General features: G+C 34.2%; 1 protein-coding gene across 1 annotated transcript in view; it reads right to left on the bottom strand.

Annotated features, from left to right (window-relative positions):
* Positions 1-2,204: 2,204 nt before the first annotated feature.
* Positions 2,205-14,194, bottom strand: part of LOC127563232 (cytochrome P450 2J4-like) — a 29,136-nt gene continuing 17,146 nt past the window's right edge. The window contains exons 6-9 of the mRNA XM_051999557.1: positions 11,624-11,759; positions 10,180-10,367; positions 4,441-4,579; positions 2,205-3,515 (exon numbers count right to left, since the gene is read on the bottom strand). Coding sequence (XP_051855517.1) covers positions 3,334-3,515; positions 4,441-4,579; positions 10,180-10,367; positions 11,624-11,759 — 645 coding nt within the window. The 3' untranslated portion in view covers positions 2,205-3,333. The remainder of the gene's footprint in view (positions 3,516-4,440; positions 4,580-10,179; positions 10,368-11,623; positions 11,760-14,194) is intronic.

Here is a 14,194-nt window from a genome sequence, read left to right as displayed (position 1 = left end):
AATAAGGTAAGAAAAGTTTCTATGTAAACCAAATATGTGTAACATTTTCATTTTGAGCCAAATCTGATAAGAGTTTCACACAATTTTCATCCCCTTCCCTTCTTTCTCTCAAATGCAATAGTTTTCTTTTGCCTCTTTGTGAGATGTAGTTTCTTTCATTTTGCCTCCAGTTTCCCCTTTATGTGTAAGTCATTTACATATTTTGACCTTATCATGGTATATGGTGAGATGTTATTTATACCTAATTTGTGCTTACTATTTACCAGTTTTCTCAGCAGATTTTTTTTTAAATCAAATAATGAATTTTTGTTCTAAAGTTTGAATTATTGGGTTTAAGATATAGTAGATAACAATGATCACTTATAACGCAATTTGTAACCAATCTGTTCTAGTGATGTATCAATCTATTTCTTATCCATCAACAGATTGTTTTCATAATTACAGCTTTGCAATACAGTTTAGGATCTAGTATGATGAGATCACCATTCTTCAGATTATTTTCATTAGTTCTCTTGATTTTTTCTACTTTTAAATCTTCAAAATCTTCTAAATTAGGGGGAAGTCCCTGCTTCCCTCTCTGTCTCTTAATTTCGGCCACAATTAAATGAAAGAAAGATATATTTTTAAATGCCCTTTTTACTCTTTAAACACAGATCACATACAAAAACAATCAGTCGGTGTGACTAGAAATCAAAATTGAGATGTAAATGTTATTTTCTTTACTTGTCTGTGACACTTGCATCATGTAATCTAGACTTACTCAATTACTTACCTGAAAATGTGACAAGAATCATCATAAAAAAAACATATTTCTTTGCTCATTTTATTTTGTATCTTACTCTGCTGCCCATGTTTTTTCCCAGCTCAGAACAAAAGTATCTAATTACCACTTTTACTTAAAGAGTTCCCCTAAATTAATGTCTAATTCAGTATAACTGAAAAAAATCTGAACAAGAGTAGAACTTTAAAAGTGTTTATATTTTCACAATTTTCATAACTAGCCTCTACTTCAACCTCAAAATTTCTAGCCCTGTATGTCCACTCTCTGGTCAGAAAATTCTGTATAAATCCCTCTGTACCAGAAAGTTCCCTCTCATACCTATCTATAAGATGTCTGAGATACCCAGGTCTTTATATCAAACTGAATTCCAAACTTCTTATTCTTAAAGAGTTCTCTTAAATTGATGTCTAGTTAGTTTAATTGAAAAATTCTTAAGCAGAATTGTAAGTTATATGAGTTTATATTTTCACAATTAACCTTGATTTCTTTTCACTATACTTAAATCCCAAGATTTCTAGCCCCATTTGACCCCTCTCTGGCCAGAAAATTCTGCATAAATCCCTCCATGCCAGAAACTTCTCTGTCATACCTGCCTATATCCTGTCTGAGATGCACAGGCCTTTATGTCAAACTGAATGCCAGACTCCTCAGCCAGTATCTCATGCAAAATCTTATATGCAACCCAAAATACACTCTTGTAACCTGGCTTAAAAGGTCTTGATAGCACACCTTATTCCATTTTAAATTATGTTTTATTTTTTAGATTATGGAATAGAGCAAACATTTTCGTAACAGTATAATAAAAAAAAAATTCTTGCACAAGAAACTGAAAATTTATTGTGTAATTTTAAATATACAAAGTAATCTTGAAATTTTCTTTTTTTTCTTTTTCTCTCCTCTTTCCTGTGCTCTAGAGACATCCATCAATAGCTATAGACAAATAGATATATGTGTATATGTGTGTAAAGTTATTCTATACATGTTGAAAAGTCTTTGTAGAAATACAAATTTCTGAGATATCTTTCAACTGGAGAATACTAAATTACTCCATTAGCATATATCTGGATAAATGGTTCTTCTCACTCCTGGTGCTTACTGAATATTTGGTGTTAAGATAATCATAGGCAAGGATTGGAGGGCAGAGTGAGGGAGGCCAGAGGCACTTACAAGAAAGATGAGGAGGAGAGAAGTTGGTGACTCTGGACTCCTGAATCCAGGATTCTGCTTGCCTGCCTATTCCACTTCTCCCCCAAAGACCAAGGGCTTTGATTTATCCTGACTCTGGCTGACCCTGAAGCCCTCCAGGGAGCTAGTCCATACTCTACAGTTTTCCCTTCTTATAAACTGGGCTTAATCCTACTCACATTATAAGGCTGCTGTGCATGATTAAAATCTGTAAATAAGAGACACTGACACAGAAGAGTTACAAGTACAATTAATTTATTGGCCATGGCTAGCAATTTTCCAACAAGATGGCTCTGTGATACAAGGTACAAGGACCTTCTTTTAGATTCACTCAGCATTTTCAATAGTTTAATGGAAGAACATTAGAAAACATAACACAAACAATAAATGAGTAATAATTATCTCACCAATTCCCATTGGTATTTACATTTTGTTTAGGTTTTGATTGTTAGCGTGGAAATCTATTTTGTGTAAACACCTCTCATAAGAACAAGGGAATCTAAGAGAAACAGAGAACTTTAACAGATGAGCAAAATAAAGATGGGCGCATTCTTAAATTCATGTGAGTATAATTAATAGCAGAATGCTTATGATGTATCATCAATAACATGGCTTTTAACAGGAATGAGAAAACCAGTTCATCAATAGATGGGTTTATATTTCATATTGTGAAAGTTAAAGGAATTATGAATGTGAAAGGAAGTTTTTTTAGAGGTGAAACAATCATCATTATTAATGGACTCCTTCTCTATGCTAGGCACTGGACTGGATGCTATAGATCCAAAGTCATAAAGAAAATAATATTTGCCCACAAGGGATACATGATTTATAAAGATCTCTAAGGATCATCCTAATCAACCATAGGATTTGAAGTTTCTGAAGCCCTCCCCAAAATTACATCCAGTGTATGAGTTATAAGCACAAGAGTGAGAGGAATAATTAATCAAAGTTTGGCCTCACTGCTTGAATTAGGGAAAGAATATCATTGGTACTCACTTCATAGCATCAAAAGGTTGTCAATTTAGAATTAGAAGAGACATTAGGGATCTTCCTCCTCAGTTTAGATTTGAAAAAAAGAGGCAGAGTTTCAAGGATATGACCTGAAATTACCCAGCTAGTAGGTGACAGAGCTGAAATGTGACCTCCAAGTCCTTAAACTTCCAATCTAGTAAAGTGTCTGTGCTATTGTTTTTCTGAATGGAAATATTCACACTGGGCAACAGATACCTTCCTTGGTCTCTCTCATCTTTTTTCCCTCCTTGACTTCTCTCTGTGTCCCTAGCCAAACTCCAAATGCAGGGAAGATGAGGATGGTTCAAGATTTTCCCTGTGCCTCCTGGAATATCACCCCACAGGCATTGTTTGGTCTACATCTCTCGAGGAATGGCACAGATTTTGTAGGGGAAAGGAGACATGGTGGTGCCACATTGGACATCCAGGCTCAGCTGGGTATTTGGGGGAGGCTGGAACGTGAACTTCTGGAGGAGGCTGGTGAAGAAGAGGAAGAGCTCAGCCCGAGCCAGCTGTTCTCCCAGGCAGGCCCTCTTTCCTAAAAGGCAAGGAAATAAGAAAGGAGTAAATCCACTAATGCTTGGCACAGGCTGGGGTTGAGATTGGGGATGTCGTGGACCTGGGCATGAATCTAACCATTGGAATTGGTCTTAAGTCCAGTAATTAGCCCATAATCACAATGCTGATAATGGTCAGAGGTCGAATCTGGACCCAAGCATGCCTTGCTGCTTTTCAGGCACCATATTTCCCCTGCTACCTCACAGCCAACCTCAGAAATTTGGTACAGGTGAACTACTTCATTCTGTGGGCAGATGATCTGGGTTTCTGATCCCACCTGAGATGCTTCTCACTCAGATGGCACTGGACATGTAACTTAACTTGAATAGGCCAAATTTTGCTCAACTGTGAAATGAAGGAGTTGGATGATGTGGTCCTCAAGCACCCTTCTAGTTCAGTGTCTAAGAACTGGCTTCTGTGCAGCCTTAAGAACGAATGGTTTCTGCTCTGAATTTAAGCGAGATGGGTTCAGAGGAGACTGCTGGACCTGGAGTCAAGAAGCCCTCAGTTCAAATCCTACTCCTGATACTAAGAAACTGTGTGAACCTAGGCAAGAGACCCAACTGCTTTCAGTCTCAGCTTCCTCATGTGTAAAATGGAGATAACAGTAGCATGCACTTTGCAGGATAAAAAGGTAAAGGACTTTGCCAATCTTAAAGACTATATAAATGATTGTTCTTCTCCCTCCCCCTCTTCCTTCTCCCTCCCTTCCTTTTCTTCCTCTTCCTTCTGCTCCTTCTTCTACTCCTAGTATTGTTATTTTGACAAAAGCAGATAATCACTGACTATTAGTAATATAGGCAGTCACATGATGTGGGTTTCAGGAAGTGGAATTTGAAGTTTCTTCATGTTAAATAGTTGCTGCCCCCAGGCCTAGGGCCCTCTCCCTACTAAGTATGGCTTACCAATTGAGAAAGGCAGAAAAGACTCTCTTTTCTTAAATTGGCCATTCTCCAGAAAATGTTCTGGGTTGAAAGTTTCTGGGGTTGCCCACTCCTTAGGGTCCCTGTGCAAGGCAGTCAAGTTGGTCGACAACATGGTTCCCTGGAAACAAATGAAAAGAATTGATTTCAAGGTAATTTGAGGAAGAAAGAACCTGGTCCACCCTCTCATTTTACAGAAGAGGGAATTGAAAGTCAGAGGGAGCCTAGAATATTCTGAAGCCACGTGGCTTTTTAGTGGCTAAGCCTGTTGTAGAACTTTAGATTTCTTAGGGCAGAGACTGCCAACCAGTTTGGGATTACAGCCCTTTGGAAGACTGGCAATTCTATTACCATTTTTTCAGAATAATTTTTTTAAGTGAATCAAATAGAATACATAGGATCATTAAGGAAATTAATTATCTTGAAATACAAGCATAACAATATGAACAAAAATCGAGTTCATGGACTCCAAGTTAAGAACCCCAATATTACAGAGTCATAACTTTAGGACTGGAAAGGATTGTAGAGACCATTGGGACCATCTTTTCAGATGACTAGAAATAGTTTTCATTTCTTCATCTGAAAATTATCTGTTATCCACTCTAACCCTAACCCTAACCCTTTGATTATTTATCAATTGGAGAGTGACTTGAATTATAATAAATTTGAGTCAATTCTCTATATGCTTTAGAAATGATGCCTTTATCAAAACTCTTGAATGTAAAAATGTTTTCCTAGTATATTGCTTTCCTTCTAATCTTATCTGCATTAGTTTTGTTTATAATTTTTTTTAGCGTAATAAAATAAATATTGCGATCAATAATGACTTCCAGGTCTTCTTTGGTCACTAATTCCTTCCTCCTCCAGAGATCTGAGAGGTAAACTATCATGTTCTTGTAATTTGTTTATAATATCATTCTTTATGTCTAGATCATGAATCCATTTTGACATTTTGCTATATAGTGTTAGATGTGGGTCAATGCCTAGTTTCTACCACACTACTTTCCAGCTTTCCTAGCAGTTTTTGTCAAATATTGACAAATATATTTTTCCCCAAAAAAAGCTGGGGTTTGGTGATTTATCAAACACTAGATTACTATAATCATTGACATTTTTGTCCTGTGAATCTTATCTATTCCACTGGTCAACTAGTCTATTTTTTAGCCAGTGCCAAATGGTTTTGATGATCACTGATTTATAATACAATTTTATGTCTGGTTCAGCTACACCATCTTCATTTGCATGTTTTTCATTAATTCCCTTGAAATTCTTGACATTTTGTTCTTCCAGATGAAATTTGTTATTTTTTTTCTAGGTCTGTGAATTAATTTCTTGGGAGTTTGATTGGTATGGCACTGAATAAGCAGATTGATTTAAGTAGTACTGTCATTTCTATTATATTCCCTTGGCCTACCCATGAGTGGTATTTTTCCAATTGATTAGATCTGACTTCATTTTTTTTTTTTTTTTTGGAAATTGTTTTGTAGCTGTTTTTTATAGTTACTGATTTTGCCTTGGGAGATAGACTCCGAAATATTTTATATTATTGTCAGTTATTTTGAATGAAATTTTTCTTTGCTATTTCTTGCTTTTGGATTTTCTTGACAATTTATAAAAATGCTGATGATTTATTTTGTATCCTATAATGTTGCTAAAGTTGTGAATCATTTCTAGTGGTTTGTTAGTTGATTCTTGAGGGTTCTCTAAGTATACCTTCATATCACCTGCAAAGAGTGATAATTTGGTTTTTCTTATTACCTATTTTAATTCTATTAACCTCATTTTCTTCTCTTAATGCCAAAGCTAACATTTCTAATATGATATTGAATAGTATTGATGATAGTGGACAGCCTTGTTTCATCCTTTTTCTTATTGTTAATGATTCTAATTTGTCCCCATTACATATGATACTTGCAGATGGTTTTAAATAGATGCTACTGATAGTTTTAAAGTTAATTCCATTTATTCCTATACTCTGTAGTGTTTTTAATAGGAATGGATGTTGGATTTTATCAAATGCTTTTTCTGCATCTACTAAGATAATCATATGATTTTTGTTAATTTGGTTATTGATGTGCTCAATTATGCTAATAGTTTCCCTAATATTTGACTGGCCTTGCATTCCTGGTATAAATCTTATTTGGTCATGGTGTGTTATCCTAGGGACAACTTTCTGTAATCTCTTTGCTAATATTTTATTTAAGACTTTTGCATCAATATTCATTAGGGAAATTGAGCTATGATTTTCTTTCTCTGTTTTCATCCTTCCTGGTTTAGGTATCAGCACCATTTCTGTGTCATAAAAGGAATTTTGTATGATTCCTTCTTTCCCCATTTTTTCCAAATAATTTGTATAATATTGGAATTAATTTAGTTCTGTAAATGTTTTGTAGAATTCATATATAAGACTATCTTGCCCTGGAGATTTTTTCCTAGGAGTTGAGTAATAGCTTGTTCTATTTCATTTTCTAAAAGGGACTATCTAAATAATTTATTCCTCTTGTGTTAATCTGGGCAATCTTTATTTTTGAAGATATTGCTTCATTTCCCTTAGATTATCATATTTATTGACATATAGTTGGGCAAAATAACTCCTAATTATTGCTCTAATTTTCTCTTCGTTGGTGGAAAACTTTCAGTTTTCATTTTTGTGACAGACAATTTGATTTTCTTGTTTCCTTTTTCTAATCAAATTAGAGGTTTATTTTTGATTTTTTTCATAAAACTGACTCATTTTTAAAATTAATTCAATAGTTATCTTACTTTCAATTTTATTAATCTGCCTTTATATTTTGAGAATTTCAAATTTGGTATTTAATTGGGGGGGTTAATTTGTTTTTTTTTCTAGCTTTTTAAGTTGCAAACCCTATTCATTGATCTTTTCTTTTTCTATTTTATGAAAGTAAACATCTAGAGATATAAAGTTTTCCCTAATAACTGCTTTGGCTGCATCCCACACATGTTGATATGTTGTCCTATTACTGCCATTCTTTTACATGAAATTATTGATTGTGTCTATGATGTTGTTTTACCCACTCATTCTTAAGGATTATATTATTTACTTTCTAATTAATTTTTTGCCTATTTTGGCCTGGCTTTTTATTACAAGTAATTTTTATTGCATTATAATCCGTGAAAGATGCACTTACTATTTCTGCCTTTCTTCATTTGATTTTGAGGTTTTCATGCCCTAACACATGTTCTTTTTTTTTTTTTTTTTATAGATAGCATGCATTGCTGAGAAAAGGGTATATTCCTTTTTGGCTCTATTCAGTTTTCTCTAAAGTTCTCTAGAATTCTATTTTCTACTTTAACTTATTTCTTTTCTATTTTGTGGTTCAATTTGTCTAGTTCTTAGGGAGAAAGGTTGAGATTCCCTCACTAGTGTAGTTTTATTGTCTAATTCTTCTTGAAGTTGTCTTAACTTCAAGAAATCTGGTTGCTATACCAGTTGGTGCATATAGGTTTAGTATTGATATTACTTCATTATCTATGGTACCTTTAAGCAGGATGTAGTTTCCTTCCTATCTCTTTCAATTAGCCCTATTTTTACTTTTGCTTGATCTGAGATGAGGGTTGCTACCTCTGCTTTTTGTTTTTAAACTTCAGCTGAAGCATAATAAATTCTACTCTAGCCTTTTACCTTTACTCTAAATGTATCATTCTGCTTTAAATGAGTTTTGTGAAAACAACAAATTGTAGAATTCTGGCTTTTAATACATTCTGCTTCCATTTTAGAAGTGAGTTAATCCCATTCATATTCACAGATAGAATTACTATCTCTGTATTTCCTGCCATCTTGTTTGCTTCCAGTTATATATTTTTCTTCCCTGACCCCATTTCCCACTTACGGAAAGTTTCAAAATTTGTGAAGTGTGTTACATTATATTGCTTCAATTCTCATTGGAATAAAGCAGTGATTACTTTTTTGTGATTGATAACTCTCTTTCTCAAAAAGCTCTCTTCTTTTGCAATCCCTCCTTTTTTTACCTTTGCCCTTCTATTTCTCTTCTTCCTTCTATTAGCCTTTTCCCTTCCTTTTCTCCTTCCTCTCTTACTTCCTTGTAGGGCAAAACAAGTTTCTCTGTGAAATTAAATGTGTCTGATAATCTCTCTTTGAGCCAGATATGATGAAAGTAAGATTTGCACAATGTTTATCCCCCTTCCATTTTCCCCTGAGTTGCAATAAGTTTTCTTTGACTCTTCATGAGATCTAATTTACACCACTTTGACTCAGTTTTCCTCTTTTTCCAGTAGAATCACATTTCCTTCTCTAGTTTCTTTTTTTAAAAAAACATCACAATAAAATCAAATTATATCTGCACTCTCTAAGTATCTCCATTACAGAGATACAGATATCAAGAGATAAACATACCATCTTCCCATATTTATATATCAAAGATGAAGACCAACTCATATTGACCTTTGGGGTTTTGCTCATTATTTCAAGGTTGAAGTTTGCTCTTAAGATGAAGGAGTGATAGCTACTTAGTTTGATTTGGGACAGTTCTACTGACTGGCTTCTAGGGCTGGGTAAACATAGCTGGTCCTACAATCTTCCTGATCTCAGAAGCTGTCAATTTGCCTTTTGTATTGACTTTTGGGTGTCTTGCATTGACTTGGCTAAAATACAGGTTTGCAACCAGGACAGAGTAGCCTAAAAACCTTGTAGTAGATTCCCTGAAATGGGGATGCAGCAGTGGCATAATTCCCTATGCTGTGATCTGGGTTTTGCAGTCTCTCCTCTTCCCTGATTAAAACAAACATGTTCTGAAGCTCTACCAAAGTTTCTTCTTTTGGAAATTTGTTGTACTCCAAATATTTGTGGGTTCTGTCACTCCAAAACAAGTTTAGAGGCTTAATATGCTATTGGTTTGAGAGATCAGAGAAAATCACAGAAAGCCATGTCTGCTATCTGCCATCTTGCCTCTGCCCCTCAGAGTCACAACTTTAGGACTGGAAGGGATTGTAGAGGCCATTGGGACCATCCTTTTCATTTTTACAGATAAGTAAATCAATACATGGAAAGGCAGACTCTTTCAAGTTCGTCCAACTAGTGACAGGAGGAAATGAACCCAAACTGCCTTGTTCTAAATTGCCTTTTGGGGCAAGTTTGATGCCATCAGCATCAGGTAATTTTTCTTCCAGCTGACCTCTACCCCTCTGCCCCGTATGGGACCATCTTATGAATCAGATTGTAAATGAGTAAACTTCACAGATAGCAATGTGCCCTAAATCAGTAAATTCATTCAGAACTCCTGTCAGAAATGATCGTTAAAAATATCAGATACTGTGTAAGACTTATGGGACTGGTGTTAAGGGATCCTATTCAAAACTTTTGATACAGGCTGGATAAATTTTAGCATTATAGATTTTAGGGCTAGAATACTTTCATATTTACAGATGATGAAACTGAGGCTGGCAGGTGAAATGACTTGCTAAGAGTTACACAGTAAGCATCTAAAGCTGAATTTCAATCCAGGTCTTCCTGATTCCACTTCTATATCCACTGGGTTTTGTTGGATCAGAACCACCAGCTTCCTTGTGTCTTGACTATAAAGACACACCTGTGTGTGTTTAGATAACTTGATTTAGAAAGATCTCTTCTTGTGGAAGGAGCTCACAGAGCAAGACAAATGGTGTCAATAATTGGGCTTTAGAAGTAGGTGGAAATATAATCTCTTTAAATTCATGGGTGGGCGGGAGGAGGCAGCCATTTACCTTAGGAACATGATATCCTGCTACTATGGTATCAACCATAGCCATCCTGGGTACATTGAAAGGAACAATATCTCCCATTCTTTGAACTTCATGAATAGCTGCATTAGTGTAGGGCATATTCTCCTTATCAGCCATGGTGGGCTGTCGAGATTGGCCAATCACCTTGTCAATTTCATCTTGTATTTTGCCTGGAAAGTAGAGGTAGAATTTTTGAGACCCAAATATTATCTCCCATTCATAGAGCGCTTTAATGTTTGGAAAAATCTGACAAATATTATCTTATTTGATCACCACAAGTTTGCCATAAGGATCCTGCTATTATTATCCGCATTTTTGGAGATGAAACTAAGGCAGAAGTCAAGGGAATTGCTCAGATTTTCATATCTAGGTAGATGTGAATTCAAATCTTTCTTTCCCTTCTCATTCATTTTTTTCCTGATCATATGGGAGAAACACATGCATGGTTTTATAAAAGTTTGACTTGACACTTCACTGAACTTGCCAAGCCCTGTAGCTTGGAGACTCCACTGATTAAAGTCAAATAAGAACATTTATGGGGTTGGGAAGATATGCAGGAATGTGACATTATGGAATTATGGATTCAAATTTCGGCTTTACCAGGAACTATTTGAGATCCATGAATAAGAATCACTTGGGATCTCATTTTCTGTATATCTAAAATGATCAGGTCTCACTAGACTTTGTGTAAGGTCTTTAAATCACTTAATTTCTTTCAGTCTTGTTTTTCAATTCTGTAAAATGAGGGGTTAGACTTTATGGTCTCTAAGATTCCTTCTAACACTTAATTTAAAGGCCTTATGACTTTCTGTAGATTGAATCAATAATGCATCCTTCAATTAAGTATTTCTAATTTGAAATCTATGATAATTCATCATATTTAGTAGAATAAAAATACATTTTAAAATATTATTTTTTGATCACATACTGTTTCATTAAAAATAGTTATGACATAGTATAAGAAAAATAATTAAATAATATCTGGTATGTATGTAACACTTTCAGATTTACAAAACATTTAATGTTTACCAATTTCTTTTATTATGGGAACAACCATATAACATAGGAACTATTATTGTCCCTATTTTATAGATGAAAACACAGAGATTAAGAGAAGATATGTGATTTGCTCAGAGTCACATGGTTGGGAAGTTTTTGAGGCAATATTTGAATTTATATCATCCTGATTGCAAATTTTATACTCTCTATTATCCTAAACTTAAGCTAATATCATATGGGGTCTTGAAAAACATTTTGATGTCAAAAGGGTTTCATATAATGGGGAAAATGGTAACCACTGCTTTATTGCAATGAGAATTGAAGCAATATAATGTAACACACTTCACAAATTTTGAAACTTTCCGTAAATGGGAACTCTTCTGAGCCAAATTCTACAGGGTTGCATAGCTTGCTGCCATCACTGTACCTTGGATCTCTGGATAAAGGGCCATGTACAGCAGTCCCCACCTTAGTGTGGTCGAAGTTGTCTCTGTTCCAGCAAAGAAGAGGTCCAGGGTGCAGTAGACTAAATTTTTTTCATTAAAACTAGAATGGATGTTATCCTTAAATTAAAAAGATATGGATTAGTTGGTTAATTCAAAAAATAATCATGGATTTCACCAAGCATAAAGAGCTTTCAGGCTTTATGGAACCACGGGTCAAAGTCAAGGTGACAGATTTTGGGCTTCCCTTTTACCCCCAAGAACACAATCCCTGTTGAGAATGAGAGCTCCTAACTTTTTTGAAATAATATTTTTACAAGTACAGCTACAGAGAATTTGAATATTTTTAAAAGTGAATTTTTATTCTTTTTAATTTTTTAATAATAGCTTTTTATTTTTCAAAACACATGCAAGCATAGTTTTCAATGTTCACCCTTGCAAAACCCTGTTTTTTGTCTGTTATTTTTCTCCCCCTTCTCTTAGAAAACAAATAATCCAAAAAGTTAATATATTTTAAATATAAATTTGTGTGTTCCAAATTTTTTCCATCCTTCCTTTTTTGCTAAGATGTTGCACAATTTGATATATTTCCATGTTAACCATATTGAGGAAGGAAAAAAAAACTGAATGAAAGGGAAAACAATTAAAAAAAAACATAAAAGGAAAATTGAATGCTTCTATCTACATTCTGATTTCATCAAATTTTCCCCCTGAATGTGAATAGTATTTTTCATTTTGAGTCTTTTTGACTTGTCTCTAATCCTTGTATTGCTTTGAAGAGCTAAATCAATCACAGTAGATCATCTCACAGCTTTGCTGATACAATGAACACCAAAAGAGATTTAGAAACAAAAATGGGGGAGAGGGAGAGGAAAATGAGCTACACACACACACACACACACACACACACACACACACACACACACACACACACAATTACAGCTCTTTTATCAGGACAAAAAAATAAAAAAAATTAATGGGATGCCCATGAATTATGGAATAAATAAATACACTGTGACATGCATTTGTGATGGAATAATATTGTTTTCTGGGAAATAATGAGCATGATGAACTCAGGAAAAAAAAACAACAACTAGAAAGTCCTTGATGAACAAAGTAAAATATGCTATATACAGAGTAATAGCAATATTTTGGGATGACCGGCTGTAAATGACTTTATATTTCTCAGTAATACAATCATCCACAACTATTGTGATGGACTTATGATGAAAAATTCTATACTTATCCAAAGAAGGAAATGATTTGTTTTGAAAACAGATTGAAGCATTCTCTCTCTCTCTCTCTCTCTCTCTCTCTCTCTCTCTCTCTCTCTCTCTCTCTCTCTCTCTTTCTTTTTAACTTAACTTATTTTTAAAATTTTCATTAGGGTGAGAGAACTATGTTTTCTTTCATAATTTGACTTTTATGGAAATGTTTTACATAACTTCACATGTGGTTTCTTAATTTTGGGTGGGGAAAAAGGAGATAAATGAGCTCAAAAATCTTAAAAACTAATGTAAAATAAATTTGTTTTGAATGAAACTGGAGCAGATTTTTTTTAAAAAAATAAGTAAATTTGAAGAAAAATGTATTTTCATTTTCAGTCTCAGAACAACCATGTGAGACAGAAGTTATTATTATATTCATTTTACTTTTGAGGAAACTGAGGCAAACTGAAATTGAGTAACTTTTCCTTGATCACAAGGCTAGTGTCTGAGATCAGATTTGAGCTCAAGTTTTTCTGATTCCAAATTCAACATTCTAACCATTTTCAAAGTAATTGACTTGACAATCTCTTTTTCTTCTATGTTCATATATTACATATTTCATGCTCTTTAGTTAGAACAGTAAGTCAAAAGAACTGGTTTCATATGTCCATGCTCCATAATTATTGGACAAATCCTTCAATCTCTTTTGTTTTAAGTTTCTCCATCTGTGCAATGGAGATAATATCTGTTCTAGTTATCCCATAGCATTGCCTGGGAGAGGGAAAAAACCCAAACATTTTGCAAATGTTGACACACTATACGCATCTAAGTAACATATTTATTGCCATTTCTTTGCATTATTATTATTATTATTATTATTATTAAACATAGGTATTTTACCCTCTGGATTCATTCTCTTAATGAGTAAACAAATAGTATAAAATGCTTTACAATTTGTTGGCTTATTTCTCTATAATCTTGTGAAGCAAATAGTGCTAATAATATTGTACCAATTTTTCAAACAGAAATACTGAGACTAAAAAAAATTAATTTTTCTAATAAAACTTGGATGATGAATCCAGGTTCTATAATGCATGTAGAGGTCCAGTACTTTTTAATATAGAGGGCATAATTACAAAATTTTGAAATTAGGAAGGAACCCCTGTGGTATCAAACTCAAAGAGAAATAGGGTCATCAGACCATTCAAAAAGATCCCTGTAGCTTCTATGTTGACTTAAATTATCTATGTTCTAATGCACTTTTATGTATTTGGTTAAACATTTCTAAATTACATTTTAAATTTTATTCTACAGTACTTGGGAGTGACATGGGCTGCAAAACTGTCC

The sequence above is a fragment of the Antechinus flavipes genome, chromosome 4, assembly GCF_016432865.1.
Source record: "Antechinus flavipes isolate AdamAnt ecotype Samford, QLD, Australia chromosome 4, AdamAnt_v2, whole genome shotgun sequence".
Taxonomy (NCBI): Eukaryota; Metazoa; Chordata; class Mammalia; order Dasyuromorphia; family Dasyuridae; genus Antechinus; species Antechinus flavipes.
The sequence above is the reverse complement of the archived record's forward strand: the minus strand, read 5'-3'. Positions and strand labels throughout refer to the sequence as shown.